This window comes from Phycomyces blakesleeanus, assembly GCF_001638985.1.
Source record: "Phycomyces blakesleeanus NRRL 1555(-) unplaced genomic scaffold PHYBLscaffold_10, whole genome shotgun sequence".
NCBI classification, from domain to species: Eukaryota; Fungi; Mucoromycota; class Mucoromycetes; order Mucorales; family Phycomycetaceae; genus Phycomyces; species Phycomyces blakesleeanus.
This window is the reverse complement of record NW_017265143.1, coordinates 1,263,573-1,278,674: the sequence shown is the minus strand read 5'-3', so window position 1 is coordinate 1,278,674 and position 15,102 is coordinate 1,263,573. Positions and strand designations below refer to the sequence as shown.

General features: G+C 34.6%; 5 protein-coding genes across 5 annotated transcripts; 3 read left to right on the top strand and 2 right to left on the bottom strand.

Annotated features, from left to right (window-relative positions):
* Positions 1-74: 74 nt before the first annotated feature.
* On the top strand, positions 75-386 carry PHYBLDRAFT_145432 (hypothetical protein; the record flags this gene model as incomplete). The annotated part of the gene is made up of 2 exons (XM_018431437.1): positions 75-101; positions 162-386. The coding sequence occupies 2 exons, from the start codon at positions 75-77 to the stop codon at positions 384-386; spliced, it is 252 nt and encodes an 83-aa protein (XP_018292009.1).
* Positions 387-711: 325 nt separating this feature from the next.
* Positions 712-1,101, top strand: PHYBLDRAFT_74211 (hypothetical protein; the record flags this gene model as incomplete). The annotated part of the gene is made up of 1 exon (XM_018443004.1): positions 712-1,101. A coding segment is annotated over one exon (390 nt), but the record flags the coding sequence as incomplete, so codon positions are not given.
* Positions 1,102-2,744: 1,643 nt separating this feature from the next.
* Positions 2,745-3,142, top strand: PHYBLDRAFT_64920 (hypothetical protein; the record flags this gene model as incomplete). The annotated part of the gene is made up of 2 exons (XM_018441372.1): positions 2,745-2,814; positions 2,844-3,142. 2 exons carry the CDS (start codon positions 2,745-2,747, stop codon positions 3,140-3,142), a joined length of 369 nt encoding a protein of 122 aa, XP_018292007.1.
* Positions 3,143-3,656: 514 nt separating this feature from the next.
* On the bottom strand, positions 3,657-5,143 carry PHYBLDRAFT_168382 (hypothetical protein; the record flags this gene model as incomplete). Its single annotated transcript, XM_018435858.1, has 3 exons — positions 3,657-4,391; positions 4,641-4,934; positions 4,970-5,143. The coding sequence occupies 3 exons, from the start codon at positions 5,141-5,143 to the stop codon at positions 3,657-3,659; spliced, it is 1,203 nt and encodes a 400-aa protein (XP_018292006.1).
* Positions 5,144-10,461: 5,318 nt separating this feature from the next.
* PHYBLDRAFT_64918 (hypothetical protein) lies at positions 10,462-11,475 on the bottom strand (the record flags this gene model as incomplete). Its single annotated transcript, XM_018441371.1, has 3 exons — positions 10,462-10,628; positions 10,728-11,215; positions 11,426-11,475. 3 exons carry the CDS (start codon positions 11,473-11,475, stop codon positions 10,462-10,464), a joined length of 705 nt encoding a protein of 234 aa, XP_018292005.1.
* Between the last annotated feature and the right edge of the window lie 3,627 nt (positions 11,476-15,102).

The window sequence follows — 15,102 nt, the reverse complement described above, 5'->3', positions numbered from 1 at the left end:
GAATCCTGGCAAAAAGAAATAAAGTCCAGACTTTTGCTATCCAGAAGCAGAAAAGAGCAGTCAGCACGTGAAGCATGATCAACAAGAACTGTGCAAACTTGGTTGAGGGTGGCTTCACCTACAACAGGGACGAAGCTATGACTCTCACAGAAGATTAACAGGAACGCGCCACCTTTAAGGCTACCGTTGCTGACTTAACCAGAAAGTTGGAAAAACTGGCCACTGACTACCAGTCAGTAATGGAAAAGCTTAATAGCTTACTTGCCAAGCACGACGCCAGCACTACCAGAGCAACCTTTGCACCCACTGGTAAAGACTTGCTGATAGCATCTAAGCATGCTCCAAAAACCCTGATGAATGATGACAGCAGCAACAATTGCATCTGATGCGCCAACTGCAACCCCATCACTGACAACAGCAACAACAACAACAAAAAAAGCAGTAATATCACTACAGGTAGCACTGCCACACCCACCCAGACTTCATATGCTACGCAAGCCAAGAAGGGCATAGATGCCAAACAGGCCAAGCATAAAGTCTAAGTCCGCAGAGTCCAGGGACAAAGACTCCTACAAAAACCAACTGGTGGCCATGCTAATTGTAAATACTTTTCTGCAAGTCACAAATCCTTCCAAAAAAAATGGAATTTGTTTTATTGTGTAGAATTTTTTACGCGTTTTTGTTACTGATTTGTTTATCAATACTATAATAATGAATGATATCACTTTTGACCCTCGCATCTCAACCATCTACCATTTTATGCCTACGTATGAAAATGGGACAGAAGAATTTGTCTTTGAAGCTGAAGAAGAGTACCAGCTGTGTTTCACAAACAACCCAGCTTGCCATGCCAACTGGGTCGTTCAAAACAGCAACAAGTTGAAGAGAAACGTTTCTGTTGGTGCTTTGATCGATCCCAATCTGATCAATGTAACTCAGTATATTAAATGCGATCATTCTGGCACAAAGGCAGAGAGTTCAAAGAAGCAAGCAGTTGAAAATGATGAGCTCCCTGTTGTCAAGCGTAGAAATACCATGGGTAACAGCATCAAGGTGGGATGCTTGGCTGCTTTAGTTGTTAAGTTCTTTAATGGCAGTAAAGTAACAGTAGTTTACAACTGGAGGCATAATAACCACAATCCTCTTGAGCTTTCTGATATCTCTTGCTCTCGGCTCTCTGAAGAAGCCCGTATCTGGATCAATGAACACGTTGAGAAAAACCTTGACTGGAAAGCCATTAAGGGACTTCTAAGACTAGAAGATGTAAAACTAGAAGAGGTATTTTATTAATATATAGTGACGTTAAAATAAGATTTTATTATATATTTTTAATTATAATGTCTTTAATTAGATGGAGAACTCTATGTCAATGACATCTATTCCTTCTGCAATGATGATACAGTATAAAGATGTTCATAATGCAATTGTAGCTAGAATCAATAACAGTGCTAGAAAGCACTACAAAGATGAGATAGGTACTGAAAGATGGATTGCTTTCCTTCAAGAAAAGGGCTACCAAACTATGATTAACACATATAATTCTGTTGGGCCTCTTCTTGTAAGCTGGGTCTCCCCTTGGCAGAAGAAGGTAACTACAAGTATTACATATATATATAGTCAAATATTTAAATATATATCAAAAAGAATATACTATTTATCACTTTAATTTATTTTATCATTAGTTTTTAGAAAATGCAGAGGAGTGATATCTTGACTCAACCCACAAAACCTGCAAGTCTTTCCTTGACAGCAAGGACTGTTATTTGATGTCTGTGATCGTATACAGCCCTGTAACTAACAAGGGAGTTCCAGTTGCTTTCTTTGTTATCAGCATCAAATGTAGTTATACCATTGCAAGATGGTTGAACTGGTTGAAAGACACCAATAGCTTGAAGGTCAAACGGATCATGATTGACTGTAGCCCAATAGAGCAGAAGGCTATCCGGGATACATTTGGACCTTCAGTTCAAATTCTTTTGTGCCATTGGCATATCAAACGTGCTTGGGAAAGTCATGTCAAGAAGGTAATTTTATTAATGTATTTTACTTAAAACATTGAACCTATATTAACTAGTAATATTATTAGGTGACAATCCCCAACTCCCACCTTGAGACCAAGAATGTCCGGGCCAACATTCGTGCTGCATTGAACTTGATAATACATAGCAATAATGAAGCCGACTACAATGCTCATTGGCAAAAGTTCAGATTAGACTATGGCATGCAGTTTCCTGTCTTAATGTCTTATATGGAAGTTACATGGGAACCAAAGAAAAAAAGTTGGGTTAAGACATGGAGACAGGTATATTCAATATTGTTTTTTTGTCTGGTTATAAAAACTAATTTATAATTATTTTTGTAGGATACTATATGTCATACAAACAATTTGATAGAGTCTTATCATAACCAACTAAAGTCCTTTTATTTAGGCCGGTCTCGTGACTGTAGAATTGACAAGATTGTATATATACTTTCTCAGTTAGCTGAGAGAGATTACCGTCAGGATACTCTTGAGACCTATTTTGATATTAAGAGCATCAGGCTTAGTGTGGCGGACACAGAACGAAAGAGAAAGGCCAGTGTTATTGCTATCAAAAGAGCAAATGGTCTGGTTGAAGAAGTTGAACTGCAAGAATTGCAAGCATACAAGATAATATTATATAAAACATTTGTTTATATAATGTATAATTTATAATTAATATTGTTATTTTAGATGTATTCTTGCAAATCTTTTGGAGAGGGTTATGAACTGGTATACTTTATCAAGTTCACAACCCACTTACATGATTGCTCTTGCCCAGACTCTGCTAGATTGTGCAAACATATCTTCTTGGTCTCTTGAGTTTTTGACCTGCCAGTGACAGTAAGACAAAATGTCGTACTGGATTCAGCTGCGTTGTTTGGTCTTAGTGAAAACAATGGCAATATTATTTCAGAAGATAATATTGCCTTGTTGGAAAACCAAATGAGCGAAGATGAGCAGAAAGCAAATCTTCTGCTTATGAATAAAAGTTTGGAGAGAATTTGGAAGCAGGTGTATACCTCTTCCAAAACCTTTGAGCAAAAAGAAGTCTTGTTGGACCTTATGAAGAAGGTAAACTCTGTTGTTAACTCAACTAATGGGTTGCGAAAGCAGACCTAAAGTCATAGATTATAAGACTTCTCTTTCAATTTATTTTTTTCTCAATAAACATCAAATTTCTACTCTCTTCTTTAATATAAAAGACTTATATAAACTATAAAATCAAATGTATAAAAATTGCCTTGTGAAAATTATTCACTAGACATAAAAAATAAAAATTTAGTTTGTACTTAAAAATAATTAAAAAAGTAAGGTACTTTTGGTATTTTCAGCACAAAATATCCCCCCCCCCTATGTTTTTTCCTTTTTTCTCAAATATTGTGCTCTTTTTTTTGAAGAAATACAAGATACTATTGGCTGAATCTGCGTGACTTGCAGAAAAGTATTTACGATTAGCGTTATTCACAAATGTTCATTTTAATTAAACATTTTACATTTTTGGTAAATATAGATTGGGATTAAGAAATATTGAATGTCAGAAATAAAAAAAAGAAAATATCTAAACTTTTTGCTGCTTGGATAAAATTTGTTAAGACAATTTGAAAAAAGAAAAGTTTATTACAAAAAAAACAAATTATATATCACTTAAGGCACCAAGTGTCAATTTTGGACTACGTTTAAGGCTAGGCCAAATGATGTAATGGCTACCATTGACATTTGATGGCACCAAGCCAACCAACTCTACAATGTCACTGGCATGAATCACTATAGTCTTTGGCTTTACTACAGATGTAATAGGCAATCCATTTTTCAAATGCACACTACATATAGTTATGAGAGCTAGTGGCCATCTCTTTGAGTTGTGTACATGTTGGAAGAATATAACCACCTTTCCAAAGGAATTCTTATATCCTGGACGGTAAGAGCAGGATCTTCTGGAGTTCATGTCCACTTGTAGCTGCACATGAATATGACATGCCTCTGTTGTAGAACTTTGGTTGAATGCAGTGTCAATAACACAACCATTAAGATAGGCCTTGTGGCTTGTCTTTATGGAAGGCTCAAGCATACTACATTCTTCTCCCTTCAAATCATAAAACGTTTTAAGAAGCAATAAAAGATGAGATCTATCTTCAAAGCTATCGAAAATTGTTAAATTCTTCAAAGGCCCCCAGAACTCAATCTCACACTCAGCATTGGCAGGATCACCTCCTTCTGTAACAGGCCACCCATTGGTATATGCACTGTAAACTAGAAGGTTAGCTGGTGAAGTTTTTGTGTTTTCAATGGTTGTCAGTTCCACTACACACCGGGATTGCGCCAGTCTGATCGTGATGTTTCCAGCATTGGCACTGACTTGGGAGTTACTCTTGATAGACCTGGAGTACTCACCAATGGCTCTTTTCACGGATCATGTGCTATATGCTCTTGGTGGGCCAAATAGATCAATCATCTGAGGATAATGCTGAATAATGTGCTGGTTAATTGTGAACACGCCAATGTCAATATCTGCTGTAGAAAGAAGACTCTCTAGAAATAAGTTCCATTCTACAAGATTACTAAGAAAAAAGGTAAAAGTAAATTACTATGAAAAATGAAATAAAATATGGCATTAAACATATCTTCTTATTGAGGTTTGATCCTCTGCTGATAACTCCCAGCTCATGAGTAAATTGCATGTTTGAATAAGGCCAAGTAATGCATTTCGGGCAACCAAGTCTTGGACACGCTCTGCAACCAACGTGGGGACAACAAAGAGTAAAAAGTCTGTCCAATCCACAGCTCTAAAGAAACCGGCATTCTTTGTCACGTCTCTCCAGGCACCATGCAATGATGTAGGGATTGTGCATTTTGCGGCTACCATTGCAGCACCAATCTCCCTTTGAGTGGCAAGAGAAAGACATAGAGGATGCTTGATTCCATATTTCCGCGTACAAGTCCCCATACCTGTTTACTGATGCTGTGGCCCAGACCATGCATCTCGTCTAACGTGAAAAAAAACGGGCCAGAGAATGTTTCCATTGAGCCCCTTTCTGTCTTCACTGCTTGCCAGATTGTAGTTTCTGAAACTCTCCAGTGAGTGCGTCTGGGTTCCAGGCAACATGCGGAAGTACTGGCCATGTTTAGGAGTTTGGCCCACTACATGACAAATACGACAGCCATTCTTACTCGTGTGGCCAACATGGCATGCCAGCTTTGCCAGAGCCGGAATATTGCCAGTGGCCATGAGAACATGTACCTTTGCCCTGATCATTGTCGTCAGTGTTTTTACTTCCATGCCTTCTGTCTGGAGCAAACAGAGATCTTTCAGCATTGGCTCAAGAAAAGACCAGATGTCACTGGGACCAGTGCAACCAGGAAGCATTGCTATTTGGAGCATCCTGTTTTTCTCATAATGGATCGTTGAATTCAAGTTCAAGACAGTTGCATGAACAATGGTTACTGATCCAGGTACATTGTGTGGGTTGAACCCATCCATAGACAACGAAATCGCAATATTGTTTTCACCAGAAAACAGATGCTTCATGGATTGGTATACATGACCATCAATAACATCTGCTTTCTGCCCGTCTTGAATAGATTGGTGGTTATAACGATAGAGCTCTTCAGTCTTGGTCTTATTGTCAGCCAAGCACAAAGGAAGCTGCATGATTGATCTCACAGGAACTCTGGTGTCACTTTTGTTAGTTTGACCATTTTTGTATCTTGCTTCACCACATTTTACACATGCGATATCATTCTTGTTGTTGAATTGCATACAACCCCTTATGCAAATAGTGTATCTGTCTGCTTTGATACCCAAGAAGTGCTCAAGAAGCTTGTTTCCAAAGTGTAGACTGTATGCTAAGTACGTAATATTGCTAGAATAATCAAGGATTTGGTTGAAGTGCTCTACAATCTTTTTGTGGGCTCAACAAGAAATTCCGAGCTCCTGCATCAACTGCATGAACGCAAGATTCCTTTTATTATTGTCTGTTGTGGTGGTTGAAGTTGAAGAAGTTTTTAAGAGGAAGAATTGAAGATTTGTGAGAACTTGTGTAGGTTTTCTTTATTGAGAAAAGATTTTGTATCAAAGTTTGACGAGGTTTCTACACTGAACTACTACTGCTATTCATATTATTTTGGATTGGGAAAATTATATGACTGGTGTCAGATAATCAATTCTATCTGAGCCTTAATCAGAGCAACGTGATCTTGGGATAATTAATGTATGATTAATTATATAAATGTGTGTAGTCCCAATGAAGTATTAACATCGAAAGTAAATGTGTTTATGAGTTATAATTATGCTTATAATAATCCACTGATGTATCCCATATTATGGTGATATCATCATATGAAATATAATCACTATCATGCATGCTAAATCTGTGTGTTAAATAATAAAATAATTGGTAGACACCTTTGACTGGAATAGCTGAGGCCTTATATTATTTCCTTCAGACTTATTCTCAATTACAGCAGTAGTCAATACTCATTTATAACATTGTTGCTGGGAACAGGAAGAGGCTGGCTAAAATCAAAAAATAGCGAGGGATGTGATATCTTCAATTTCTTCCATGAAATTCTTGTATTCTTTGCCAACATCGTAGTATAATAAGATAAAGAATAATAACTATGACTATTATGATATATATATTTATGTATCTTATTATGGGCTCATCATCTTCAGTTCTGTTAATGATATCCATATTTTCATTACTGCTCATATTAGTGTTTTCTCTATTTGTTTATCAAATAATATAACTGATTAACATATTGCCTATCTTCTTGTGTTTTTGCTTTTCATAAGCTTACCCAAAGACCAAGTTAGGAACCATTGCTGATGTAGACTAGCTTTGATCAGGAAAAGAAACCGCTTGAGAAACTTTGACATTTACAAGCAAGTGTGCACTATTTGCAATACACCTTTCTAGGCAGCTTTTATATGTTCAACTGTTATTAAAAATCGACTTGCAAATTCAGCATTGCTGACAAGGGGCTTTTGTGATTTTAGACATGTTTAAAGTAGGTAAAAAAAACTTTATTATATAAGTAAGAATAGAATTAGTTACTTTCTGAATGTATAGCTTTATATTTAATTATATCAAGACAATGCTGTTATATCTATTTTGAATATATACTCGGGATCTTAAAGAAGTATCTGTATGTCATCAGTGAAGTTACTAGATCAATAATTCTTCATAAGGAAAGCAATAGATTTGTACAAATAATTTGAAACTAATAATAGTTTCTGATAAATTTTTTTCTCTTTCTTTCTTTTTCTATAACAAATAAGTAACTAATTTTTTTTTTACAATTATGAACAGTACAGAAAATACAGTTATGCAGTTGCTTCAAGGAATACAAGCTGCACTTATTTCTTTAAAGAGAGGTCAAAAAGCATTGCTAGATCATCAAGAAGCATTAGAAAAAAACAAGATACAATACAGCTTCAAATGACAAATCTTTACAATGTATTTAAAGACTGTGAATTCCCAAACAGAACTATTGCAACATCTAGCAATATAAGCAAATACCATAATAATTAAAGTCCTATTAATTAATATCAAATATAATAGACTCCTACTGGCATCATTCCAAGACTAGTGTCAAACATTAATAATATTAGTACAAAACATATATATGATAATAAAACATGATCTTGGGATTGAGCTAACCAAGAAAATCAAAAAGATTGTTAACACATGTACCAAGATTATATGTGATTAATTAGCAGCTCTTCCATCTGTTTAGGATCTTGGAACAAGCCCCAGCTGGTCATTACTTCCTCAAGAAGATAAAAACAGGCTGTGTATCAATCATTCTATCATACTCAGAGACAATGGAATTGATTTCACCAGATGCCACAGAAACTGGGCATCACTTACAAAGGTTAGCTAGCTCTAGAGAGAGCGTATGAAGCGAGAATCTTCTGGTAAGTTCATATCTGATAGGTACAATAAATTGTGTAATTAATGTGAAAATATGTAATAATCTGAAGGAATTTTAGCTAGTACGATTCATGAATAAAAGATTATTTCTATTATAACAACCAATAAAAATATTTTTAAATAATAATCTTCAATGAAATAAAGCTTTTTTACCCAATTAAAACTGTGAATGAATCAGAATATATATATTTAAGAATCAATTGAGAGAATGCTTTTGTTTAAATGACCAATACTATCAATATGCATACTGCAATAAAGTTTATATTATCCAATTAAAAGTAGCAGTATAGCAAAAGTATTTTATTAGTGACAATACAAAGATTCTTTTTTTCCATCTATACCAATAAGAAAGCTCTTTCTTATTTTCTTTCTACCAATAGAATAATAAGAATAATATATAAATTTAAGTCTCAGGATATGAATAAAACCTAATATTCATTAGTCAACGGAGATCTAAATATTATTCCAAAAAAGAAAGTGGTATTTTTGATGGTTTTACCAAAATCACCTCCTAAAATACCACTTAAAATACCACTTAAAATACCAACAAAAAAACCACTTTTTTTTACATAGTGTATGTTATAAATCTAATAATCTTCTAGAGCAGAAATAGATGTTGTAAATTTATAAATATAATAAGTATAAAGCAGATACTTCTTTTTTTACTTTTTTCATTATTTTTCTGTTGTTTCAATCCATAATTTTTTTTTCAAATATAAGACATATTTTGTCATACATAATGCAAATTTTAGACCAATAAATAATTTGTTTTAAGTCAATAAATAATTTATTAGTATTCTCTCTAAAGAGTTTAGCATAATAATATAATAGGCAAGAATTATTTAAATAAGGTTTAAAAATCTAAAAATATATACTCTCTACTTGTTTAAATATGTGACACTAATGGTTAAATACTACATTTCTATTGGCCAAACAGAAGTTGTAAGGGCTGTGTTTCAAATTATGTTTTTTCTTATAGTGACAGTCAGTATAATACCCAATATTTTAAAAAATATTTGAAAATTCTGAATGTATAAAGATTGTTAATATATTTCTAACCAATAATAATAAATTTAAGATATCAATAAATTAACCTACTGAAAATGTTTTTAGTTAAGTTTATATTTTGATATAAGTTTTTATCAACAGAACTCAATATAAACAATCAAAACAACAGCTTCTCTTATATAAACAATGAATACCTTCAGTAAATAATTGATATCAGCACTGCTATGTACCACATAAACTAAGCAATTATGGTAAAAAGTATGGAAGCTTGACATATTAGCATAATCAAGAACTATACCACTAAGCAAGAGAAATAGAAAGTAAGTATTAAACATTGGTTATACATTATTAGAAGATATTTGTTTTAATGATCGAGGCTAACAGACTATAAACTAGAATTGGTGCATAGAGAGAAAAAATTAGGATAGATACTCTGCATTGAACGAAAAACTCAGTTTCTTCTTGATAGAGTATGTGACCAATTGCGGCAACCAATATCAGCAATCTTGGAGGATGGAGGGTTTTTGGCTATAGGGATGGGGAGTAACTGCACTGCACAATTTAAGATGACTGCTGATCCGAGACCCAGCTATAACCTGTCTTGAAGAACCCCCCATCCCCATCCTTTATAAGCACACCCTTGTCCCCATCATTATAAGCATATTTCTGTCCCCATCTTTAGATTATTCCAATTTCCCAGAAAAAATAAAAACACACCCTTTTTTAAAGTCATTAACATTTAGTTGTAAGAATAAAAAATAATATTTTCAAATAACAAGATATGATGTCTTTTTTATGTTGTGTACAATACATACATTGCATACATAAATCAATAAAAATACTTATATAACTACAGTACTCTTTTATTAAATATGAATTTTTGTGGGGAAAAAATAAAGCAAAATACAATATAGATGAAAGAATTTGTGAGAACTTGTGTAGGTTATTTATTTCAATAGAAAAGTAAAAAATAATAAAATTTGATTGTTTTTCTATACAAAACTATCTACTGATATTTATGTGTTTTTCTAATTTATAATTCAGTGTGTGCTTAAGTAATCTTTATCACGATGAGTCATCTTCCAGGAGTATTGTTCTTCTGGAAAGATCCGGAAAGACCAATTGATATGACACTTCTCCAGTCAGATCAGTCCAAGAGTTTTGGTAAAGAAGAGCATTTATGCTATTGGTAATATTTTAGTATTCCGACCCAGATACTTGGGTAATGTTTCATAATATTAGATAGTTGTAGTTGTAGTCTCTCAATTAAGTATTTGTATAATAAAAGAAATATGTAGATGAAATATAATGATGCCATATATATAATGTATATTTATTTGTATATCCCATGTTATGGTGATAATAATAAATAATCAATTATGTGTATGATGATCTGTGTATTAGATAATATCATAAAGGGAGATCCGTTTGACTGGAATAGCTGAGGATATTATTTTATCCTTCAGTCTTACTCTCAGATTCAGCAGTAAGCAATACTTATTCACAACAACTCTGATCTACAGTTTGAGATCTGGAACCTTTCTTTACAACTGGGAGGACTTGACGGAAGTCTCTGCCAAAAACAAAAACCTTGCCACTAAAAGAAACATTCTGCTTTTCAGCATCAACAGCACCTATGATATCTTGAAGACATTTGTTAACAGCTTCAAAGTTATATTTGCCGCACATAACAGTCTTGTTTCAGAGAAATAGCAATATGTTTTGCAGTAGATTTGACTGTGATGCTCTAAGTGATATGTTACATGTCGAATTTATATCAGCATTTAATGGGGTCTTAAATCTGCTATGAGTCATTTTTCTATCAGGTAAAAGAATTGCCGCAATTCCAGAACTTGCAACAGGAAGGGCAATTTCATTTTGAGCTCTGACATAGTTGAGTAATGTTTTGAAAAGCAATGATTTTTCTGTGCTATCTGGACTGTCTACAAAGAAGAGTCTTGGCTGTTTTACATTTGCTGACATACTAAAGCTTTCTACAATCTGATCATATGCTGTTTTTTGCTCTATATTGAAGATTGGAATTGTTGCATCCAGTTTGGCTTGCTCTTCTTCAGAACTGTATGATCTAGACTCAACTATCTTAAGGGCTTGGAGAGCTGAAAGCGTCTCTAATTCCATTATATATGTTTGTAGCATAGTTGGAAATTCAGAGAGACTGTGACCCGTTACTTGTAGACATGGCTGGATATCACTAAGAACTCTTTGAAGAATTGTTTGCTGCTGTTCATCACTAAGTGAGTCATCACAAATAGAGAAATTACGTCGAATTTGAAAAAAAATAATCATCAAACATTCGATTTTTATGCTTTTCCCAGATGGCAGCAGGATCCACAGAAGAATAATTGGCAAGTATATAAGAGAACAATGCTCTTACCACTGCTGTCAAAGATGATATATGGTCAGCTTCTGTAAGAAATAAGTCCCATTAATTGTCATTTACTAATAGTCAAAGAACAAGAGCAATCTCTTGAAATGTCTTGCACTAGACATTGTTTACAGTCTTGAGATTAGCAAAGCTGGTTGGACCTGGGACTTTGAGAAGTAGTAATTGTATACAGAACAATTCCATGTTTGAAGGGCTGGTGATATATATGCGAGATATAACATCTTTAAAAGCCGGACTTACTCGTCTTTTCTATTTTTTTTTCATATGCACTCTATGTATAGTGCTTAGATACTTCAGGATATGTATAAATACGTGCACTAACATTATTAAGGCAAAGGGTAAAAAAAGCTAACAGCATTGTTCCTTCAGAAACTGCATTTCTTGCTAATTGAAGCTGTTCAGGGGACATATCTTCTCGGAAAGTTACAATTTGTTCACCAGACAAATGAATGTTTAATCTTGTAACCATAGGAAAGTAGAAATGGATGGGCAGAGCTAAAGTGCGATATACGGCTTCACATGGTCCAATATATCTGCTATTTTGGTATTCTGATATTTTGTCTATTGCTGGTGGTAATATTTGGGCATCTGTAGTGACTTGTGTACTTTCATTTCTGATTTCCAGCTGAGCTCTATCAGACCCTTTTGTGATGTACTTACAAAGGTATTTGATAGCACGGGTAGTTGAGCAAATTTCAATGTTGATATGGGCGGCATATTTATGAGAAAGATATGGGTTGTAAGGTACTATATGGTGATTGGTGGCAACAAACTTTCCATCCAAAAAAGCATGAAACTGGCCATTATTTCTTCTACGGTAAAGTGGATAGCCGTTGTTGCTCACTTGTGTCTCATTTATGTACGTTTTTGGATAGTCCTTGCTACATTTTCTATCTTTTATACATGCTGCCGTTTTTTAATCATCTCCACATGGACCATGAATCATTGAACTTAAAACTGTTTTATATAGTTGAGAATTGACGTGAGGGTCTGGCATCTCAGCACAAACAAAGTTATCAAACTCCTGAGGTGTTTGTGGATGCTCTTCCTCTTCGAGAATAAATAACATATGTGCATGAGACAGGCCTCTCTTTTGAAATTCAATTGTAATAATATATGATAATACTGCACCAAAGCACTTACTGTCAGTTATATGCTTTATAAGTTCTTTTAATTTCATGTTAAACACTCCAACACAAAGATCTGGACGATCCTGAGCTTTCTGGCCATTGAGCTCTCTAACAATTTTGGGCCACCTTTGATTGCAAGTGAATGTTATGAAAAGAGTTGGTACTCCACGAGTTCTAATCAAAGCTAGTCCATCTTGTAACATTTGCTTCATATAATGTGGGCCGCCAGTGAAAGAAGAGGGAAGGATTATGGATTTTCCAATTTGTTGAGGATCTTCTGTATTATCTAAAAAGCCTTTATAAAGCTCTGCCTGAAGGTTATTTTGGTGAAGTCTGAGATATAAAAGACGACTTGTTTGAATTCGCACATACAGACCCATATCAGTACTGAATAAAATTTTAAGATTCTGCCAAATCAAGGCATCACCATTACACTACTTTTTATTTATTTATTCAAAGCTTTTCCTCATTCGAATCTCACCATGTCTCACCAAAACAAAAAGGAAACTCTTCCCAAACGAAAGCAGCTTTCAGATTATTAAAGAGGACTGATAATTGGTGGTGCTATAGTAAATGGCACTGCTGCTAAAATTTCTGAGAAGAATGGTATATCTCTAGCAACGGTGTATTCCACAATCAATAGATGGAGAGATACTGGAACCGCATTTCCTGATAAGCGAAAAGGAACTTTGAAGATAATGGATGAGCGAGATGAGCGTCACTTGATTAATGAGATGAAGACGAATTGTGAGACAACAATTGGGGGTCTTACCACCTTTATGTCTGACACCCTAGGGCATCTCATCTCCAAGTCTACCATTCATCGAACTATTTGTAGATCTGGATTGTCTTCTTGTAAAGTTGTATACAAGCCACTGCTATCAAAAGCACACAAAAAGAAGCGGTTGGCATTTGCTAATCATGCCAGAGAGACTAATCAGAGATGGGATCGCGTCATCTGAAGCGATGAGTCAAGGTTTTTGCTTTTCAGCAGAGATGGCAATACTAGAGTATGGCGGTATCCTTAAGAAAAATACAGAGAAGAGTTCATTAGACCAAGACTGCAGTGTGGTGGAGGCTCCATTATGGTTTGGGGCTGTGTATGGGCAGGAGGAGTTGGCCCATTGAAAACCATAAAGAACATGCTTGACCAGTATGCATATATGGACTTAATGAAAAGGAAGCTTCTTCCATTTATGGAATCTCTTAGTGAGAAAAATGATGGGGAGTTTATCTACCAAGAAGATAATGCTCCTTGTCATAAGTCTAAGCTTGCAGAAGAGTGGAAGAAGCGTCAGAACTTCCCAGTGATGGTATGGCTGCCGAACAGTCCAGATCTCAGCCCCATAGAGAATTTATGGGCATATCTTACCAGAAAAGTGAAGGCCAGAGTCCTCTCTCCAAAAAATCTTAATAAGTTGGAGAGGGCTATTCATATAGAATGGAAGAATATTCTGGCTGACATTTGCAAGACACATTGCATGTCAATGCCTAATTGCTTACATGAGATGAAGAAGGCTTGTGGAGGGTCAACACATTATTAATTTTTTTAATAAATTTACTTTTTAATTTCTTAAGATCTATATCTTAGTATATATATGTTTTCAAACATGGGGTGTTAAGTGAATATAGACAAACTAGTGTAAGAATGTTAAAGAAGTTGATGCCTTGATTTGGCGGAATCTTAAAATTTTATTCAGTACTGATATGGGTCTGTAATTGTCTACTAAGTACTGCTGAAACAACCTTCCATAATGATGCAAATAAGTACCATTGCAAACCATCATCAGGTAACAACAGTGATCAAGAAGTGAGACTTTAACTGATTGGCAATGAATTGTGCGAAGTAATGGATTGGGAGATATACATTTAAGATTCATATGCCATCTATCATCACCAAATGGAAACATAAGAACATAATGAAAAGCAATGTATGTTGGGTTCATTGAGCTAATGGAGCGATATCTTGTAGTGTGGTCATTGATAGCAATATCATGTAGTAATGTAGCTCTGTCAGCACTTTCTTCAATTACTATTGCAGCAACTTCTGGAGAGCTTTGGATATCATAACAGCGCCCTATTTCTCTTGCTGCTCTAACAATTACTTGGAGTGTTCCAATAGGCTGATCACGGAATTGCTTAGCTTCAGATGTGGTATTTCAGGTACGAAACAATAGAAAAATAAAATATTTGATAATAGAGACATATAGAAATACTTTGAGACTGTATATCAGTTTTTTTTATTCATAAATAAAAAGTGTCCCTTTTTATAAGAAAACACAATCTGCTCTTGTCATTACGTCTTAGTTTCTTAAGGCTTTCTTCCTTTACTATATTTGGCTATTAGAGTGTATTTACTGCTTAACTAGTGTCGGTGTTACAATTATGACATCAAGTCATAAATCGTACTTCTTTAGCTCTTAGCTATTCTTTTCTCTTTTATACTAGAGCTTTAGGACTTCCTACTAAATTAGCTCCATATCGATCTGACACAGTTTACCCGGCAGTATGATATAATTATCTTAACAATCTTTAAGATATTATCTACAGTACTAACTGTAATAATTATTGGGCTGATTACTTAATCGTTTATATATATTT